The sequence below is a fragment of the Danio rerio genome, chromosome 7 (genome assembly GCF_049306965.1).
Source record: "Danio rerio strain Tuebingen ecotype United States chromosome 7, GRCz12tu, whole genome shotgun sequence".
NCBI classification, from domain to species: Eukaryota; Metazoa; Chordata; class Actinopteri; order Cypriniformes; family Danionidae; genus Danio; species Danio rerio.
In genome coordinates this window covers 38,111,901-38,134,204 of record NC_133182.1, presented here as the reverse complement: position 1 = coordinate 38,134,204, position 22,304 = coordinate 38,111,901, and the positions used below count along the sequence as shown (strand labels likewise).

The following is a 22,304-nucleotide window of genomic DNA, read 5'->3' as shown; positions in this document are numbered from 1 at the left end:
ATAAATTACTTTTGAACTGTTATCTTATAGTACAAGGACATTTCACAATTTTTAAAATGTGTACTGTATTTTTGATGAAATAAATTCAGCCTTGGTAAGCAGGAGAAGCTTATTTTAAGATCTTTTAAAATCCCAAAACTTCTATACATATACTATTAACTATTATGCTGGAAAGGTTTTGATTCTATTTTGCTGGTCCCTTGCTATATTCATATGCTGGTCTGAAAATAATTGGGGTAAAATACTCTGAACCATAAATGGATTTATGACTCACAAACTGAGGAAGCACTTTATGGCCTATTCTCCCCTACATTTAGGTAGAGAGTAATATTAACTCATTTCTCTACAGTTAGGGTTTGGATGCTTAAGTTTCAGGTTTGTTCATTATTCAAGTTTTCTGAGAGGGACCGTTCAGACAGATCTGAAGCTCCATGTGGACAAATTCACTCTTGGCTAAATTACAGTTTGAGATTAGACATGGGCTCTCCTGGAGTAGTTTATCTGTATACAGATCAAATCGGTTTGATTTAGATTCATGGTTTCTTCGGTGGGTATTTCAGACAGAGAAACACATGGGTTGATACTGACCGTTTGACATCCAGGATCTCTTCTTGTCGAGTGCAATGATTTCTATGATTTCTCTATGAAACCTGAAGCGTGCTTGCTCCACGGGGTGGCGCTGTCGACTGTCAACGACAGTTTTCGCGCGACAGTTTATTTCACTTTACGGCAGCGACGTACGTCCACATGGTCGCTCGTGTTGTGAGTCTACGCGAGTTTAAAATACAAGATAATTGATATTACACGTCAAGTGTAGTCAAAACAGTTAACAATGGGAAAAACAAAGAATCCTAAATTCAAACGGTCGCAGTTTTCTCCCGACGGTCTTGCAGCAACTGCTGTTAAAAACACTGTTGAAGAAGCAGAAGATGAAGAAGACTCTCCGGCAGCTGAGCTACTGGAAAAAGTAAGCTGACACCACTGTCACAACAGTATTTCTTTTATATTTAATGCTTTATTTTATAAAACAGAATGTCAGAATTACGTGGATTAAACAACATTAGTGTAACTTGTGTCTAAATATGGCTTGTGTGTTGAGCGTGTCTAATAATAGTCGAAAAGACAACATGATATTGTTATAATGAACACTCATAAATGCCTTGAAAAAACTATTAATCGTTCAATATTTTACAGTGCATTTTGAGAATATTCAGATAATTGTTGTTTTGATGTGCTTCATTGGATACTTTAATATGAAACAAAATCTTGACATGTTAATCTGCCCAAAAACTTGCAGAGATGTTGACTGATAATGCTCTGATTCTTGGTAGACCTGGTATTTGTTAAAACTTTACAGCAAGTCAGCATTAGATAACATTAGGTAATTAAACTCTACAGTTTGCGAAAACAACTTGTAAAACACATATTAGATGATGTTAATATAGCAAGTCATTTAAATCAAAACTTGCAACTGTTTTATTTAATAAATTTAATAACGAATTAAGCTCAGCTGTATATTTGTAAACTAACATTTACATAACAAAGTCAATACTGATTTTAGGTCATTTATTAATTGTTGATTTTTACCATATGTCGCATTGGACATACAAGATAAACTCACGCCTTTTTACCTAAAGATGAAGACCCCACTCAATGTTTGTTCTGCACAACTCCCCTTACTGTAAAACACATTTTACTGGACTGTCCTGCTTTTAATGATATCAGAAGCCTTTTTTATGAAATTAACTCTCTTAAGGACATTTTAGCAAAGTGACACCAGAAAAGATTTTGAATTCTTATGTATTCACACTTAAAATCTTATTTAACTTGTGTATTCATTCATTCATTTGTTTGTTGTTCTTAACTGTTTATTTATTATTGAAATGTTCTTCCCATGAAAATAGCCTTAGTTGCTGACAAAAAAATACATTACATTACATTAAATATTGTTAGTAATTTTTTTATTTACCACCACAAACTTTATTGTATATTGAACTCTTTGTAATCCTTTTGCAATTTAATTAGTTTGAAACTTTGAGTTTCTCTAAAACTCTCTGTACAATAAATCAGAGTTGTTGTTTTTTTCTATTTCTGTACCTGTTTTCACCATTTCATATGATGTTGTGATAGTATCATGCACCATGATTAAATCTTCAGTGAAAATGTGATGCCCTCACATGCGCAAGTGTGTCTGCTCTTTGAATGATGGGATGAATGGATAGTAGCAAGTTGAATAGAGGAAACGAGTCAGCAAGCTTCCAGTTCACAGCTTAACTGACTAGTGTATCTGTTAAGCAAGCTGTAGACGACTCTTCAGCTTTGAAACAGCCAGTTTTTCCTCAGCCCCTATTGAGGTATTCCGATATATCTTAATTTAAATGTGACTCTCATAGTGTGTGTGTGTGTGTGTGTGTGTGTGTGTGTGTGTGTGTGTGTGTGTGTGTGTGTGTGTGTGTTTATTTATTTGTTTGTTTGTTTGTTTGTTTCTAGTTGCAGAGTCCCTCAGCAGATGTGCGCGAGTATGCCTGTGCCAGTATCTCTCGGATTGTCCAGGAGAATCAAACCTTACCAGGATTCCTCCAAAGAGATGCAGTGAGGAAAATTGGACCTTTATTGCTTGATCACAGCCTGACGGTCAGAGAAACTGCTACAGGAGCGCTCAGGTACATGCACAAATGACACTGACTCTAGATCTGAACTGTGAATTGAAGGTGACATATGTAGATGTAAATGTCTGAGTATTCTCTCTCAAAGATTTTAAAGTTTCTTAACTGTTTTAAAGGTTTTTGTAATTAAAAAAAAAAAACAGAAATGATTAGAATGACAATGTACATGCATTTGATATACAGTAAGGCCAAGTTCAGACTGCAACATTTTCAAAGTAGTCATGTCACAGGTGTTTTCACAATACATGACTATCTGCACTAGTGTTGAGTCACTGCTGTGTTAACACTGCAAGATGGATTGGCGACAGGGGGTTTCACACCGCATGACTTTATGATAGGAAGAATCGCAGACAACTTTGTCTCTGTCCAAAAACTACATCTTACAACCAAACACACGCGAGAAGTGACATGGACACAACGCAAGGTCACGCAGTATATCTTTTCGTATTCGCTACATAATGAGAAAGAAGCCTTTAGGAGGGTAGAAAATCTACTTATTTTGCTCACCTGGGTTTGCAGGGCTTTGCTCACCAGGGGCCTCATGAATCAACGCTGCATATACACAAATACTTTGCGTAAGCCAGGTTTCACGCTCACATTTGGATTTACTAACGATGAAATTAATGTGAGAATGTGCGTTGCTGTACCAACTTCATGTCTGGCGTACATGCATTTCTTTTTTTGTGTTTGTTTTATTTTCTATAGGCGACTCCTAGAGGCAATTGTTAAATTGCACACTACAAAGTACCGCACCAACACATGTGAAAAACATTGCTATTAATTTCTAATTGATAAAATAGGTTAATTGAGGTAACTCTTACCAATTATGTGATTTAGAACATATAAATGCATGTGCAAATGTATGCAACCCTTAGTCTATGGCAATGGCGGTGTTGGCCTTTTTAGATGACATTGATAATGGTCAAATCCGAAGGCTCCCAGGTGGCAGGGTGCGCGATGGGTAGTTCTTGGTGAGTTATGTATTTAAAGATATTATTCCAGCTAAATTCATTCATTCATTCATTCATTTTCTTTTCGGCCTAGTCCCTTTATTAATCCGGGGTCACAGCGAGATGAACCGCCAACTTATTCAGCATGTTTTAATGCAGCAAATGCCCTTCCAGTCGTAACCCATCTCTGGGAAACATCCATACACACACACACACACTCATACACTACGGATAATTTAGCCTACCCAATTCACCTGTACTGCATGTCTTTGTACTGTGGGGGAAAACGGAGCACCCGGAGAAAACCCAAGCGAATGCAGGGAGAACATGCAAACTCCACACAGAAACAGCAACTGACCCAGCCGAGGGTTGAACTAGCGACCTTCTTGCTGTGAGGCAACAGCACTACCTACTGCGCCACTGCATCGCCTCCAGCTAAGTTTTTTATTTTATTTCATTTTTATTGAGCATAATTATTTAACTGCATATCAGCAGACCGCGGTTATCCATTAAAGTCGTAGCTGTTAACACTCCTCAACAACCCACAAACTGACCAAGAGTGCAGATACAATGATGCCCATTCTTGCACTCATCAGTTGTAGAGCGGGCAATTAGGCAGCTGAAATGCCGGTGGCACTGCCTTGAGAGCAGAGGAGTGCTGTTTTACCGCCCTAACAAAGTGTCCCTCTAATACATCTGTGTCTCCCACAGACACAGATACTACTCCAGACAGTAAAGTGTCGCCCACAATTTAGGCAACTCTCTCCTCAAAAGGTGTTAGTTCAGCATCCCATGTTCTTTGGGCTGTTCGGTCCACACTTTGACGGTGCACCGTTGTTCTCATCTTAACCTGCACCTTTACATTAGACCAATTCTTTTTTAATTCACTCACAGTGCGATTTTCAGACCCCACTGCGTTAACTGTATCAGCTAAACTATCCCAATTTGTTTTCTTTTGTTATTAATTCCACAGGACAAACTTACAAATAACACAATTTTTCTCCGGTTTACCTCCTAAAGGAGCACCTCCCATTCACTTTCTGTGAAGTTTCTTTTCTTACTTGCTTTTGCCATTGCTTTTTTGTTTGGTTTTGCTAAAGTGTAGTCATTACCATATTCATACGGGGGAGGAGGCTGGGAGGGTTTTTTTGCTCTTGCGCTCAGTTTCATGTTAATTTGGATGTACAAAGAGAATATGCGTGGGATTTCGCGTATGCAGTGTTTCATACATCTGATTTTTTTACTGCGTACGCACATTTACAGCTTTGTCCGTACGCAATGTTTTCGTATTAATTCAACGCAAGTCTTTGCACATGAGGCCCCTGGCTTTTTCTTTTTTGACCCAGTTGCTCAGATGACACGTCAAACAGGTGCTCTTGCCAAATTTACACTAGTTTGTCCATCATTTCATGGTTCAAAATAAACTGGAAATGAGTGCCTTTAACTTCTCCCTCAACCTCCCGCCGGCCTGCACGTACTTAAACTAGTGGATGCTGATCTCTCATTGGCTGTAGGTAATTGCCAATGTTATTTTTAATCAGACCACATTTTACACAACATGATTTGAATTGCAAGCAGTTTGAAACTTCATGCAGACTATATATAAAGAGTTCAGATACAAAAACCTCTTTGTGCCGTCAGAAATTTCTATAGAAAATGAGTACTTTTTTCAGACACCTATGTTTATGTAGAGTTATTTTATTTTAAAGACCTTTAGTGGAGTGTATTTTTTGCCATAAACTTGAAATTACTGAACCTACAGACAGGACCATGATAAAAATGCTTAGAGTTGAAGGACATTTCAAATGGCTTTTAGATGTTTTTGCATCTGAACTCTTCATATGTTAATTAATGGATTATATACAGCCATCTGATTGCTATAGCAGTATAAACCCTGAGCGGATAAATCAGGACCCTCTTGCAAAGGGAAGGAATTATTCATCAGATACAACCAACTGATTATTTTTAATTATTCTGATTCATAAACACATGCATATGACATGAGTAAATAAAATTTAACACAAAATATACATATAATTTTTTTGATAGAATTCAGTAAAAAAGAAGCAGTATAACAATTCTGTTTATACTGAAGTCTAGTAGCTGTTTAAACGTAAAAACTGTAACAAGCCCTCAAAATCCAATTTGTCACCGTTACAGACTACAGTTTGTTATCAAACGGATTTTGGAAATGCACGACATGACTAATGAATCACAATTAAGTATTTTAGACTTAGCGGTGTAATAAATATTTGTGTCATCTTTATGCTAATTATTTCATATTTGAAGTCTAGTCTCTTCTCATGTATTTTTTGTTCTCATCCATATTGGTGAACATGAAATATTTTATGGTGGCTTTTTTTTTCCAAACAAAGGCAATAGCCTTCTGTTATGGATTTGCTTAAGTTTTTCAAACAGATTTAATTTAGCATCAGCAGCTTTGACATGCTTACAGGAAAAAGCAATGATAGTTTTAATCTCAGTAAAATTTGTTTTTACTGTGGTGAAATTACAAAAAAGAATTTCTGAGACATGAATTAAAAGAAATAACCAGGGTATTTTATTCTCATAAAATGGTTTTCTTTCTGTTTTTCACCTTAAAACCTCTAACAACAACCTGCAATGAAATATGTAAGACTTTAAGAATTTAAGAATTTCTCCTGCAGTAGTTAGTCCTACAATCAGCTTATTGTATAACATTATTGCTAGGTTAATTTAGTAAAACTACACTTATTTATTTACAGGAATCTCAGTGCCAGTGGAGGTCCTGAAGTATGTGAGGACATGGTGAGACAGGATGTGCTGACGCCTCTGTCTGCTCTCCTGAGGGAGGTATGAATGCTGAAACAACTCAGTTCAAACTGTTACTTGCATGACAACATAAAATCAACATGAAGTCGTATAGTTCACCCAAAAATAAAAATCTTGTTTACTCACCCTCATGCTGTTCCAAACCCCTGAGATTCTCATTCATGATCAGAACAAAAATGAAGATATTTTAGGTAATATCTGAGAGCTCCATCCTCCTCCATAAATAGCAAAGTTACTGAATTAAGTGTAGAAACAAAAAAAAATATCATATTACAAAGCTACAAGAATAGTTTAGTTTACAACAAAAATAACAAGTTTATTCAACAGTTTCTTCTCCTCAGTGTCAGTATAGGGTGTGCATTCACAAGCACTGTGCGCTGATGTGTTTCTCTGTTACCGGTGCACAACTTCCTCCGTTTGAAACAAAGCACAGGCACATCCGGGGTCATAGGGCAGGTAGGATGGCTGAACTGCTTAGTAACATGTGAAACAGAATGAAAGAATTGTAATAGGATTTTAGATCATAATCTTGATATGATATTTTTGCCATTTCATTAATGTGTAGCTATATTGTAAAAAGCTCTATTTAATAAGTGTGTGTCTGTGTTGTGTGTTTTTGTGGAGAACAGTGCTGTGCAGGCTTTGGCGTGAACTCTCCTTCTAAGAAAGGACAGAAAACCTCAGTGGAAGATGTCGCCAATGAAGCAGTCAATTTACTTTGGAACCTCTGGTAAGAATGAACTTAAACTGAAAGCAAGGACCAAGTCACAAATAGGTGGTCAACACTGATTGATGTTTACACCTCACATGTATATTAACAAAATTAGTTAATATTAGCTTTAACATTTTTTTTTTCATGTATGTGTATTTTGTCACCACCTGTGATATGACAGCATATCATCATGCTTTATTTATTGGCTGTATTTTGCAAGGTGAAAATGACACTTATAGTTAGTTTGATCAATTGCCACATTTAAAAAGTACCAATTCATGTTATCTGTGTTTCTGTCTTTTTTTGTTTGTTTGGTTGTGTAGTGAGAGCAGCAGCACAGCAGTGTCCGTGTTTAACAAGGCTGGACTTGTGGATGTTCTTCTACAATGTCTACAAAAGCACCCTCAGAATATGGAGCTGGCAATATCAGCAGGTGACACACACTATTATGGTCATCTATTCAAACTTTAAAGGTCCAGGAGCACAACTTTTTAACATTGTTTTTAGCTCTGATAAATTAGAATTCAAAAGCACCAAATCAGCAACAAGATCATGTGATTGTGAAAACTGCAATAATGACTGCTGAAATAATTCTGTTTCGCCATCTCAGAAATAAAAATATGTATAAATAACATGTATACATTTTAAGATATATTCAGTTATGTTTGCAGATGTCTGAGTGGAGTATGAAAATGTTTTGTTTGGATTTTTTGTCTGAGCACTTTGACTGATGTTTGTTTTAATCAAGATTGCTTCTTTGAACAAAACTTGCTGTTTTTTATATGCTCACTATGAATTTATGTAGACATAACATATTGATATTACCTGTGCCCTTCAAACTAATAACTACATTGTCTTTACTTGCTATGTAAAATGTCATTTAAAGTGTTAAAAAAAACCTTATTGTATAGTATTTTGATCAAATGTGTGAAACATTGGTCTGCATAAGAGACTCATTTCCAGCCACAGATACAGAAATGTTTCAATGCTGATTTTCAGTCATTCTCTTACTATCATTATTGCTGTGGTTTGTTTGAGTGTGTGCTTTCTTCTCTCTAGCCCACTGTTTGCACACAGTAACAGAGGAGAACTCAGAGCTGATACGCAGTGGGAATGCAGCTGTGTTTGGGGTCTTGGACAACATTCTGTCTTCCACACACACCAGTATGGAGAACATTCTCCTGCGCACACTGGCTGCAGGTAAAACAACACATGGCACGTGGTCCATTAAATATATGTACAGGCCTACTGCGTCAGACCTTAAGTGTGGACTCGATCCTAACATTTAAGAGCATTGGTGTCATTAAATTTTACAGATTGTGGCAACAGCACCTGACCTGGTAGTGCTGCATATGTATCATTAATAATATTAAGTTTTGTTGAGAGTAACTGAATCTTAAGTTACGAGAAATTTGTTCTCGTGACAGAGCTTCTACAGTCAACAGAATAAAAGAGAGGTCAAAAAACAGATAATGAGTATATTTTAAAAATAGAAGTAGTAAATGCAAATAAACAAATTGATACGAGTATGTACAGGTGTGTTACTATATATAATGTTATATGTGCAGCTGTTATGTGCAAACTGGCATGTAAAGTATGTTATTAAATAAGTGTATATGTGTGTAAAAAGTGTAAAGCAAGTCGTGATGTTTGTTTCATAATTATTATCATCAAGTGTTCATGAGATGGATTGCCTGAGGGAAGAAACTGTTTCTGTGTCGAGCTGTTCTGGTGCGCTGTGCTCTGTAGCATTGACCCGAAGGGAACAGTTCAACGAGGCAGTGTGCTGGGTGTGAGAGGTCCAGAGTGATTTTGGCAGCCATTCTGCTTGCTCTGGATAAGTATAGTTCTTGGGGAGTAGGGAAGGTTGTACCTGTGATTCGCTCAGCAATCCGAACTTTTCGACGTAGTCTACGAAGGTCAGATTTGGTAGCTGAGCTAAACCTGACAGTTATTGACGTGTAGAGGACTGATTCAATTATGGAGGTGTAGAACTTTCAGCAGGTCATTTGGGAGGTTGAACTTCCTTAGCTGACGAAGGAAGTACAGCCTTTGTTGAGCTTTTTTGACAATGGAGTCAATGTGAGTGTCCCATTTCAGGTCCTGAGATATGGTAGTGCTCATGGACCTGAATAACCAATGCTGCCACAATGCTGTCCATGATGCTCAATAAGGGAAGACCAGGGGGGTTTCTCCTGAAGTCCACTATTATCTCCACTGTTTTGAGCGTGTTGAGCTCCAGGTCGTTGTGACTGTACCAGGCAGCCAGTTCCTTAACCTCCTGTCTTTAAGCAGACTTGTCACCTTCCTGAATGAGGCTGATAAATGTGGTTGTCTGCGAACTTTACGAACTTAACAGAGGAATCCTTTGAAGTGCAGTTATTCGTGTACTGGGAGAAGAGCAGTAAGGAGAGGACACACCCCTGGGGGGCACCTGTGCTGATTGTGTGGGCACTGGGTGAAAATTTTCCCAGCTTCACCAGTTGCTGCCTGTCCTTTAGGATGCTGTTGATCAACTGACAGACAGAGGTGGGCATGGAGAGCTGAGTTAATTTGGGCAGGAGAAATTTTGGGATAATAGAGTTGAAAGCCAAGCGGAAGTCAACAAACAAGATCCTCACATCTGTCCCTGGTCTGTCTAGGTGTTGCAGAACATAATGCAGTCCGATATTGACTGCATCATCCACAGATCTGTTTGCTCTGTTGGTAAACTGAAGAAAGTCCAGTGAGGATTCAGTGATGTCCTGATGATGGTCGAGCGTTTGAAGCAGGAGGGCACTTCACACAGCTCCAATGATCTGTTTAAGATCAGGGTGAAGATGGGGGCCAGTTGTTCAGCGCAGGATTTTAGACAGGGTGGCGTTATACAATTTTTTCTCTTTTGTTTCCGGAAGACCTTGCACACATCATCTTCACTGAACTAAAGAGCAGGTATGGGAGAGATGAGGGGTGGTGGAGGTGTTAATGGTGGTGTAAAGAGCAGTTCAGAGTGGGTGTGGGGTGCTTTCTCAAACCTGCAGTAAAACTCATTCAGGTCATTTGCAAGTCGTTTGTTGGGTGGGATGATGTCTTGTAGTTTGTGATATTTTACAAACTTTTCCACAAGGATGCTGGCAGAGAACTGAGGCCCCGTTTACACTAGTGCGTTTTAGTTTTAAAACGGCGTTGTAGAATGAAAACGATCCGCGTCCACACTCTCGTTTTACTCAGCGTTTCTGAACAGCTCTCCGTCCACACCAAGACGCTGAAAACGCACATCACGTGACCACACACACACTCTCGAGCAAGCGCTCCAGCATTTCTACCCAGATGAGAGCTCTGCTTGTCGGACTGCTCATCAAGCATCTCCCGCTGGATCTAATCTCACTATATTTGCTAAACGTGATATTTCATTCATGTTGTTGTCTTTATCTAACGACATAGGCCAATTCCCTGACTTTGGTCATTGGAATCTATTAAGTTACTTGTTCACGGGTAACATGTTTTGGTTAAGCGCAAAGATAAGTTAATGATTAATCCAGGTACATTGACTGATCGCTTGCCTTTATTTCCCACAATGTATTAACTTATTGTATGTTTATATACTTTTATAATTATCGATTATTAAAACTGATATTCAGCAAAAGAGAGGGTGCGTTTCGTATTTTCACTGAAATTGAAAGGAGGCAGTTGTTATAGGCTCCGTTTTGTTATAAATATCCACACAGTGAAGATGACGCTCATGCAGCACGACGCCTCAACATTTCTGCTGTCTGTGAAGTTGCTAATATTAAAAAGAAAATAGGCAGTTCCTTAAATCATGTTTACATTTTATTTTTGAGAAAGTGAAACAACGTAGCCAAGGTGATGTGAATGAAGTTATAAAGTACACTGTTCCCTTTGAAGATTTACCCGTGTCCTCTGTATGTTTTCCATATCAAACTGAGAAGGGGGAGACTGCAGCCTTGATCAAACTTGCGAAGTCTTAACTTACAAGAAGAGGATGCGAGACTGAACTGTGTGTGGGCTACTTAATATTGAGGAAAAGCCCCAATCAGATAGGCGAACGTTTGCAGCCCCGCCTCCGTTTTCAGTTGTCTCCGTCTTTCCCCATCCAAACTGAGATGGAGCAGCAGCGTTTTAGAATGAAAACGGCCTTTCCAGCGTTTTCAAAAAGCTCCGTTTTCGGCGCTCGAGAACTCCGGCGTAGTGTGGATGGATGGCGTAACCGTAGCAAAACTTATGCGTTTTCAAACTAAAACGCACTAGTGTAAACGGGGCCTGACTCCTTATTTTCTCAGAATTGTTTCTTGCCACTCTAATCTACTTTTCCAGTATGTTACAGATGTAAATTAAGATTCATTACCCAGAAATAGTTCCATCAAAATAGTAACACCCTCATATGCTTTCAATTTGTTGATCATAACCACAGGTATAGCACCTCAATATGAAGGTAAAAAGTAACATAACTATATGGCTTTAGTAGTTTCAAAGTGGACCAGGAAGATACACAAACAACATGTATGTGATAACATTCTTAGTCTTGTTTAATATATTGGTCAGAGTATATTTAAAAATGGATGACTTGTGACACCAATCATATAGTGCTTAATTTTGTATCTGCTCTATTGTTTCTGTATCATTAGTAAATTGCTCTTAATCAGCCCTCTGCTGTGTCCTAGTGCCTGGTCCATGATACAATTATTCAGAGACTATTGTTATTAAATTAATGATAAAGAATTTAGTTCTAGCTAGGAAAAAAGCATCAATTGGGGATCATGAAATCACAAGTCTGATTTTGATTTATTTTAGGAAGCTAAAACTTATGGGGACTACACATCTCAAATCTTTGTAAATTAACCTCTAAATTAACTCTTTCCTAAAACACACAAACAGAATAGATATTTGCATCAGCTCAGACAAAAGGACAAAAACCCAATAATGTGCACCATTTTTATATTTAACAAGGTCCAAAAAAAGGGAAAAAAAAAGGTGAAGTACTTTTCATTTATGAAGTATTTTAGTTCATTTCATCTCTATTTTGTTGGTTTTCTGGAATAACTACCTATTAAAATAATAACTTTATTATGAAGTATATCATTACTATGAGGTACAATTATTCATACTGTGAAGTAGCATGTTGGTCATACGCCCCACCCCTAAGTGGAAGCATGAATTTGATAGATGTTTTGATTGATTAACAGTTGTCTGTCTTTCCTCCATCCTTCAGGATCTTTATGGAATCTGAAAAACGGTCTGTCCTCAGCTCAGCAGTCTCACACACTGACCGCACTGGCCAGCACACTGTCACACAGCCTCAGTCTGGACGCAGGAGAGCTGATCCCACAACTGTGGCGAGCTGAATCTGCCCGTCTGTCTAAAGACACCACATCTGTCACAGAGACACATCACACAGACCAGCGGCCTGCAGGGCTTCAGGTCGAAGAGATGGAGGAGGAATTGAATGATCAGAAGAGGAATGGAGGAAAGCCTAATGTACAAATGTCAAGAACCAAAAACGACATCTCCGATCTGTTGCCTGTGAGTTATAATCTGCCATGTCTTATCTTTTATTCTGCATATTTATAAAATTCTGAAATATTTCTGCCAGTCCACAGAAAAATAACGTTATAATTTATTAACATGATCATTCATTTTGAAAACCTCATAATTTGTGCATCAGTGGAATGAGACTGCTGGATTTGTGTGTCTTCATCTTAAATATTTATCTGTACCTCACATCTGATGTGTGATCTCAGAAGACTTTAATGTAGTGAAATATTTCTAATATACCATTTATAATAATTGTAATTTGCAGTGCTTTTTATGTTTAATCATTGTGTGGGGTTTAGCAGTAACACAGAACATATTACACACAATATCAGATTTGGTCAAAGAATGGCAGTCTCAGGGCTTACACCAATACTTAGCATTAGACTGGAGCATCTCTGCATTTATGTCATCCCGAAGCCCCCCTACAATAACTGGATTAGAGTGCATATGGAGGTCACAGATGCATATTAAAGTAAGTCTCGACTGTATTCCTCAACAGACAGACTATTGGCGTAATGTGTCACATGACTCAGATTTGACCAGTGTGAGGAAAGGCTTTCCCTACTGCACTCCTCCTCCCTCACCCCATGTAAACTCCAGTGACGGCACATCTGTCCCTCAGAGCCAGATGGTCCTCAATCTCTAAACACAGTGTGACTGTCTCCACTTGTGTATATGAGTGTGTAGGGCTGCTGTAACCTCTCTGAGCTGCTTTTGCTGTTGATTTGCCCATTGGGTGTTCTTGATGTTGTCCTTATTAAAAGTTCAAGGTGAGATTTGATCCAGCTCCTCATATTTGTGACCTATTTTGTGTCTGGAACCAAAGCAGACCATGTTTGCAGAGCCAAGAGTGCTGGCATCACTTTCAATTAAAAGTAGAGCTTTAATTTCTACTATAACAGATCTCCCCCATGTGTTCATCCTTTTATTTATGGATGTCAGACCTTGATGAACTGAACAAAATAAGTGAACCTGAAGTTTTAGTACATTAATGAAGGTGATGCCTCAGAGCCAAAACTACTGTATCGATTATGCAGTCGCCACAAAACAACGATAGTTTGAAGGTGTTTACCAATTGGAGCAAATTGTTCAAACATTGTCAATTTGTTCTTTAATTTTGCTCGAGTTATATCAATGCCTTAAAGAAGAGGTCTCTAATCTTATTTATAGCACAGACCAGTGTCCCCATAGAAAACCATGTTTGAATACAAACAAATGTGCAATAGCACTTTGCGCCTGGTGCGTGATGTGCTCAAATATGGATACTGGTCCTTAAAGGTGGAACTCACAATAGTGGGACTGCATATACAGTAGCATCTCTTTCATGAGTCAGTACTGGGCCGTGACCTATTCACATTGCTGAATCACTCATTTAAAAGGAGAGTTAACCCAAAAAAAAAATTAATAATAATTGTCTTCATTTAGTTATCCTCCATTTGTTCCAAACCTGTTTGAACTTCTGTCTTCGGTTGAACACAAAGAAGGACATACTGAAGGATGCTGGAAAAGCAGCCTATTGTTCCTATTATGAAAGTCTATGGCTTGATTTTTTTTTTTCAGCAGAAGAAAGAAATTTACTGGAAATTTGTCTGGAACCAGTATATGTTGAGGACATCTATATATTTGCATAAACTATCCCTTTAAATGTTTAAAAAATTCAACCATCACTATATGTGTTTATTACTGGTGACCCTCAACAAATACTTTTTGTTTGTGTGCCTGTGGGTTTCTAGCGAGACCGACTGGAGTTGCGAGAGGCTAAAGCACTGCTGTCAGCACAGCAAACGTCTCTGGAGATCATCGTCAACATGTGCTGCTCTGATGGTGAGTGTGTGTGTGTGTGTTCATATGTGAGCTGGTGCTTGAGGCAAGACATGAATATTGTAGCCAGTAAATGTGCTAAAATTGGAGGAATGATTTCATTGTATGTGTCGGCAAAGATGAGGCAGAGGATAATGTGACAGGATATTGGCTCTTTCTCTCTTTCTCTCTCTCTCTCTCTCTCTCTCTCTCTCTCTCTCTCTCTCTCTCTCTCTCTCTGTCTATGTGTCTGTATTTTTGTGTGTACAGAGCCCTCTGATGATGAATGGGAGGAGATGTCCAGCAGCGATGAGAGCGAAATGTGTGCTGATGGGATGTCAGACACTAATTCCAGCTTGTTCTCTCCTCTCTGTCTGTCTGCTGAACTTCACACAGTCCTGCTCAACCACAGCATGCCTCAACAGGTACATTGTTAATAGCAATAAAAGTAACATTTAAAGATCTTTAGACATTTGATCTCAGAAACAAAACAAAATTGATAATAAATTATCTCATTATTTTTACAATGTAACCAGAGGGTACAGTAAGAGTTATTTCCATATTCTGTATTTGGGAACAGAGTTATTTAAACCTTTATTTATTTTTATCCAGTGAATAAAAAATAATGAGAACCCGTACAAAACATTGAAGTGTTGCTAAAACATTGTTTCACCTACAAATTCACATTGAGAGAATGCATCAACCTTTTGTGTTCTCTTCAAATTATGTGTTCACTTTCCTTCACTTGTCCCTTAACTTTGCCTTTATAAACCTGCAGAAACCCTGTAAGTCGACCTTGGGTGGGGAATCCGTAATTTTATTCTACAACCCCTTGAAATACACAAAGAGTTGTCAAAAACACAAAAAGCCGCCTGTATAATACATTTAAGTTGCTGTTCTTGTGTCAAAGATAAGTGCATTTACTTCACTAAATGATTTTATTTCAGGTGTTGAAGAAGGCTGAGTTCCCTAGTGCTGCTGCACTTGAGCTCTGTAGCAAAGATTCTTCTTGGAAATGCCTCTTGAAAAAGTAATGTACACTTATTTTTTAAAATAGTTTGTAGACTTTAGACACACCTTCTCATTCAAAGAGTTTTCTTTATTTCTTGACTATGAAAATTGTAGATTCACACTGAAGGCATCAAAGTTATGAATTAACACATGTGAAATTATATACATAACAAAAAAGTGTGAAACAACTGAAAGTATGTCATATTCTAGGTTCTTCAAAGTAGCCACCTTTTGCTTTGATTACTGCTTTGCACACTCTTGGCATTTTCTTCACCTGAAATGGTCTTCCAATAGTCTTGAAGGAGTTCCCAGAGATTCTTAGCACTTGTTGGCCGTTTTGCCTTCACTCTGCAGTCCAACTCACCCCAAACCATCTTGATTGGGTTCAGGTCATCTGGCGCAGCATCCCATCACTCTCCTTGGTCAAATTGCCCTTACACAGCCTGGAGGTGTGGTTGGATTCATGTTCCTGTTGAAAAATAAATTATGGTGCAGCTAAATGCAAACCTGATGGAAATAGATCTCAAATTTGGACTCATCAGAGCCAAGCACAGATTTCCACGGGTCTAATGTCCATTCCTTGTGTTCTTTAGCCCAAACATGTCTCTTCTGCTTGTTGCGTGTTCTTAGCAGTGGTGTCCTAGCAGATATTCTACCATCTGGGCCTGATTCACACAGTCTCCTCTTAACAGTTGTTCTAGAGATGTGTTTGCTGCTGGTACTCTGTGTGGCATTGACCTGGTCTCTAATCTGAGCTGCTGTTAACCTGCGATTTCTGAGGCTGGTGACTCGGATGAACTTATCCTCTGCAGCAGAGGTGACTTCTGGGCTATTTCTCAATTCCAAGAACGCAGAGAACTGACTTGCGTTCTTGCACAGACCGGTCTTGCCAGGTGTCCTCGGAACACACTCAGGAGACCGCGTGGGCAGAAAACGCGTCCTTTGAGAAATGAGATGCTGCGGTCTTTCTGATGGTCACACATCCTTCGCGCGTTTTAAATGGTAAATTATTTAAACAATGCAGCATTCATACAATGATATATTGTTGTTCCCCTCTTCAAAATATGTACTTGGCATTAAAACATTACAAATATACTCTGCAAAATATAAATAAAACAGATTTTAATACGAATTTCAGCTAACAAACACCCTTAATGTGTTTATTTCTTTATTAAGATATCCATGGTAATGTTTACTTTCACCATTTCCTTCAGGGCACATGTGTCAAAGCCAGTTCCTGGAGGGCCGTAGCCCTGCAGAGTTTAGTTCTAACCCTAATTAAACACACCTGATCCAACTATTTGAGGGCTTTAAGCTTGTTTGATACCTACAGATAGGTGTGTTGAAGCAGGGCTGGAACTAAAATCTGCAGGGCTATGGCCCTCAAGGAATTGACTTTGACACCCCTGCTTTAGGGAAACTCCTGAGGTAAATAAATGATATCTCTTAACTTTAATAATAAACCTATAAAAAATGCTGCACTTCCCACATCCAGTCGCAATGACGTCTGGGAATTCCAGAGCGAGTTTGGTGCTCAAGTCTGCATCAGTGCATCCTCGATATCAAGATCACATCCGGCAAGTTTCACACATCTTCCGTTCTTGCGGTACGCATATTGAGAAACAGCCTTGTTCTTCCTTTCCTGGGGTGGTCTGCATGTGAGCCCGTTTCTTTGTAGCACTTGATGGTTTTTGTGACTGCACTTGGGGACACTTTCAAAGCTTTCCCAATTTTTCGGACTGACTGACCTTCATTTCTTTAAGTAATAATGGCCACTCCTTTTTATTTACTTAGCTGCTTTTTTGTCTTGCCATAACACAAATTCAGTAGGACTATCAGCTGTGTTTGTACTATCAGCTGACTTCTGCACAACACAACTGATGGGCTGCGTCCGAAACCGCCTACTACTCAGTAGGTACTGCATTTGAATTTAAACGTACTACTCGGCCGTTAGAAAAGTACGTTCTTTACAGTATGAATTTGAAAAGTATGAATGGAATTCGGACGTACTACATCCGCCATTTTGTCATAGTCACGTGACCTACCTGCGTCAGTTGCGTCGCCTCACTTCCATTCATGAATTCTCTCACGGGGCATTATGGGATAGCGCAGCGTGCATGGGATGCGCACTTCAGAATCTCGCCGGAAGTAGTAAGTCATTTTAGTGTACTATATAGTATGGAAGTATGCGGTTTCAGACGCAGCCATGGTCCCAACCCCATTTCTAAGGCAAGAAATCCCCCTTATTGAACCTGACAGGGCACACCTGTGAAGTAAAAACCATTTCAGGTGACTACCTCTTGAAGCTCATCAAGAGAATGCCAAAAGTGTGCAAAGCAGTAATCAAAGTAAAAGGAGGCTACTTTGAAGAACCTAGAATATGACAGACTTAAAGTAGATTAACACTTTTTTTTTGTTATGTATATAATTCCACATGTGTTAATTCATAGTTTTGATGCCTTCAGTGTGAATCTACAATTTTCATAGTCTTTAAATTAAATAACTCTTTGAATGAGGTGTGTCCAAGCTTTTGGTTTGTACTGTATATTAAAATTAAAATTTGACATTGTTGTGCTTTGGTTTTTTACTAGGATGCAGCGGGTGCAGTGTCGGGCACTGACATGTCTCCATAATATCCTCTCCTCTATGGACACAGATTCTCTTGGTGGCGCTTCAAGTCTGCAGGCTGTGGCTCAGCACCTCTCCTCACTGGTCTTCAGCTCGGCAGGTAGACATCTCCGATTAGTTTTTATTCACTTTAAGCAGTGCAGTTGCTTACTTTCTGTTATTATAAATTAATTTCTAGAGGTTTTAAAGGATGAGGAGTTCCTGGAGGCTGTGACCAGTGCTCTCCGATCTCTGCTACAGATCATGGCTACCAAAAACATCTCTCAGGTGAAAACCACAATCTTCATTAATTCATACTTTAGTGAAAATATTTTAAGTGTCTGTTTTTTAAAACACTGCATTTTTTTATGAATTCTGCAGTGTATGACTCCACACCAGCTAATGGGTTTTTGTGAGGCTGCCACCAGCTGCGATCTGGTCAGTGTGAAGGTTAACGCTCTGGCCATTCTTGGAATCACAGGAAGCTCACTTGCCAAAGACAAAAACACAGCAGACACTCTGCAGGTAAATACTGATTGTTAGAATTTTACTGAAAGCTGCTTTACTACTCTGACAAACACACACACACACACAAAATGCTTTGCCTGTTTTGAAACTCTTTTTGAAACTGCATTGTCAAAAAATATGATGTAATTATTAGTTGATCTATTAAGTTGATATGTTGATATTGGGGAAAATGCACTTACTTGTATGGTATACTTAAAGGGATAGTTAACCCAAAAACAAAACACTTCCTCACCATTTTTCACAGTTAAATGGTTCTTTTATGACTTTTTTGAATTTATTTATTCTGTTGAACAGAAATCAAGATATTTTGAATAATGCCAACAAAAAAAAAACATTGACATCTATAGTAGGATCAGAAAATACTATGGATGTCAGTGTGTTTTTCACCAACATTCTTAAGAATATCTTGCATTATTTTATACAGAATAAATAATATCAAACCTGTTTGAAACAAGTGGAGGATGATTAAAAGATAGAATTTTCATTTTTGGGTGGATGAACCATCTTTTCAACTATGGCATATTCTATAAATGTAAAAACAAAAAAACCCTTACAGAGATATACACTAATCTATTCTACTACTACTAATACTAGATTGGACCCTCTTTTGCCTTTAGAATTGTCTTAATCCTTCGTGGAATAGATTCAACAAGGTACTGGGAATAATCCTTAGTGATTTAGGTCCTTATTGATATGATAGCATCACACAGTTGCTGCAGATTTGTTGGCTGCATATCCATGATGCGAATCTCCAGTTTCACCACATGCCAAAGGTGCTCTATTAGATTTAGATCTGGTTAATGTGGAGGCCATTTGAGTACAGTGAACTTATTGTCATGTTCAAGAAACCAGTCTGAGATGATTCACACTTTGACATGGCACGTCATCCTGCTAGAAGTAGCGAACAGAAGATGGGTACACTGTGGTCATAAGGAGATGGACATGGTCAGCAACAATACTCAGGTAGGCTGTGACGTTGACACGATGCTCAATTGGTACTAATGGGCATAGAGTTTGCCAAGAAAAAATCCCCCACAGCATTACATCACCACCACCAGTCTGTAACCCTTGACATAAGGCAGGATGGATCCATGCTTTCATGTTGTTGACTCCAAATTCTGACCCTACCATCCGAATGTCGCAGCAGAAATCAAGACTCATCAAACCAAGCAGCGTTTTTCCAATCTTCTTTTGTCCAATTTTGGTGAGCCTGTGTGAGTTGTAGCCTCAGTTTGCTGTTCTTAGCTGACAGGAGCGGCACCTGGTATGGTCTTCTGCTGCTGTAGCCCATCCGCCTCAAGGTTCGGTGCGTTGTGCGTTCAGAGATGCTTTTCTGCATACCTTAGTTGTAACAAATGGTTATTTGAGTTAATGGTGATTTGGTTTGAAGTGCAGAAGATCGTCTTGACCATGTCTTCATGCCTAAATGCACTGAGTTGCCATGTAATTGGCAGATTAGAAAATTGCATTAATGAGCAGTTGGACAGGTGTACCTGATTAAGTGGCCAGTGAGTGTATTTTGCTTGGATAACTTGAAAAGTTGGGTCATTCTAAATGCATTTTAACGTAGGCTATGCTTTTAGATATTTAAGATTTGTTTTAATTTTTATATTTGTTGCATTAGAGTAAGCTTAACACTGTTAATGTGATTTGTGTTGGGACAACATGAAGGAATAAAGTTAATTAGTATTAACAAATTTAATTGAACTGAACATAAAACTATTAAGTTGTCACTCCAAAAATCTCATTCAGCTCATTTTTTAAAAGCTTGAACAAACAGCAAATGTCATTTTTTGAGAGAATGTCAGCTCCCAACCTTAAAACAACATCAGAATATTATCATGGACAAAAATATTGCATACCTTATCTAATTTAATGCATTGTTTTTATTAAATATGTTCAGTAGAATGTATTCACTATTACAAATGGCTTCATTTATGCCATTATACAGCACTTTGATGTATATTAAATATTTTGATGTACAAATGAAAAATGTATGATAAAATATGCCTGTGCGTTCTGAAGTTAATCAGTGAACAGTGTTGTTGGAGTGTATTTGTCATCACATTGCATGTACAATTGTCCCTATTTCTTTTTGCAGCTGATTGGAAATGCATTACTAAATGTAGCAACAAAGGACGCAAACCTGGTAGTGTGTGGGGAAGCTCTTGATGCTCTCTTCGACGTGTTTGCCGATGGCGATGAAGCAGAGAAAGCTGCAAAAAATATTGACCTGCTTTCTTCTCTCAAAGCCCTTCAACCAGGGTTTAGAGCCAAGGTTTGTTTAAAGCCAACAAGAGATATTACCAGGAATATACAAGCGCACTCATCCATCACATTCACACGCCCAAGCTGTAATATTAAATCAGAAAAACCTCCCAATACATGTTCAGGCTTGAGCTCAAGGTTCAAGCTTGAGTTCTGTTGCATAAGCACATCTCTGCCTGACAGAAAGAAGCTCTGAAAACCAGCTCAACAGATCTGTTTTGGTTGGCTGATCTTTTACTTTATAACTCTAAAGTACTTTTTCAGCTGCTTTTATCCATTCACAGCATGGCCATTGCTGGATCTCTGTATGTTCTTCGGCCTTTAGATGGCAGGCTTTTCACAGTTTAACCGTTTGTTTCCTCACAGCTGCGAAAAGAAGGCAAAGGAAAATACAGCCCTGATCAGCTTTGCGTTCTGGACAACATAAGGATCAACCTGAAGAGATTTATCGGCTACTTGGAGAACCTGCAAAGAAAATGAGATTTAAGTGATCAGCAGAGCAACTCTTATTTAGCATTTCCTGTTTATAATCCTTTTTGGTTTTATTTTTATGTGAGAGTGTTTATGTGAGGAAATGAAGACATAAAATAATGTTTGTAAAACCAAACATATGAGTGCTTTAATTAAAGCATTAACTATCAGTATGGCCTCTTGTGGTGCTTTTAAGAATTAAAAGCACAGTTTGTCCCAAAAAATGAAATGAAGTTTCACAAACTAATTTCGAGAGGAGCATGTGATATGATTGATCGCGGCAGGTCTCTCATCTGTAATCATTTGTAAACTACTTGGATTATTCCAAACTCACTGTAAATAGCTCGTCTAGCATTACTCCCTCGCCTTTGTTTTTTGAAGAATCCCCCCACCCCACCCCCTTTCCTCCTTTACCAGGGGGAGCTCTTGAGAACTACCTGATCTTGTACCTCCTTACATGAGCCCTGAGCTCAGAGTTCTCTCCTGGCCTGGGACAGCATGCAAAACCTGCTTATAATATCAAGCAATATCTGAGTGTGAACTTTTGAATTTTTCATCATTTACTCAGCCTCCATTTGTTTCCGGGTTTCTTTTTTTGTTTAACACAAAATATATTTTGAAAAATGTTGCAAACTGGCAGCCGTTCACTTTCATTAGGATATTTTATTCCTACTACTATGGATGTCAGTGACTACTGGTTTCCTACATTCTTCAAGTTATCTTCTTTTGTATTCAACCAAAAAATAAAAACTCCATATTAACCACATAGGGGGGAATACATCTTAATTTCTGCGGGAACTTTACCTTTAAGAGGTCTTTTAGCTAAATTTCAGCATGTATGTTAAAAAGCAAACAAAACAATGCCACCCTGTCCCATAAGAGAGTTCTCTTTAAAGCCCAGGTTATTCTACCTTTGGTAAAGCTTGTTTTGTCCTGAAAGAGGAGTAT

The 22,304-nt window shown here is 38.4% G+C and overlaps 1 protein-coding gene across 2 annotated transcripts; it reads left to right on the top strand.

Annotated features, from left to right (window-relative positions):
- Positions 1–757: 757 nt before the first annotated feature.
- Positions 758–21,526, top strand: heatr3 (HEAT repeat containing 3). 2 transcript variants are annotated; one of them, NM_200889.1, is given in 15 exon segments: positions 758–967; positions 2,491–2,663; positions 6,361–6,448; positions 7,057–7,157; positions 7,463–7,572; positions 8,199–8,339; positions 12,349–12,659; positions 14,405–14,495; positions 14,742–14,896; positions 15,419–15,501; positions 18,074–18,210; positions 18,289–18,377; positions 18,471–18,614; positions 20,719–20,895; positions 21,252–21,526. In NM_200889.1, coding segments are annotated over 15 exon segments (2,049 nt in total). In that variant the 5' UTR covers positions 758–832; the 3' UTR covers positions 21,366–21,526.
- Positions 21,527–22,304: the final 778 nt, after the last annotated feature.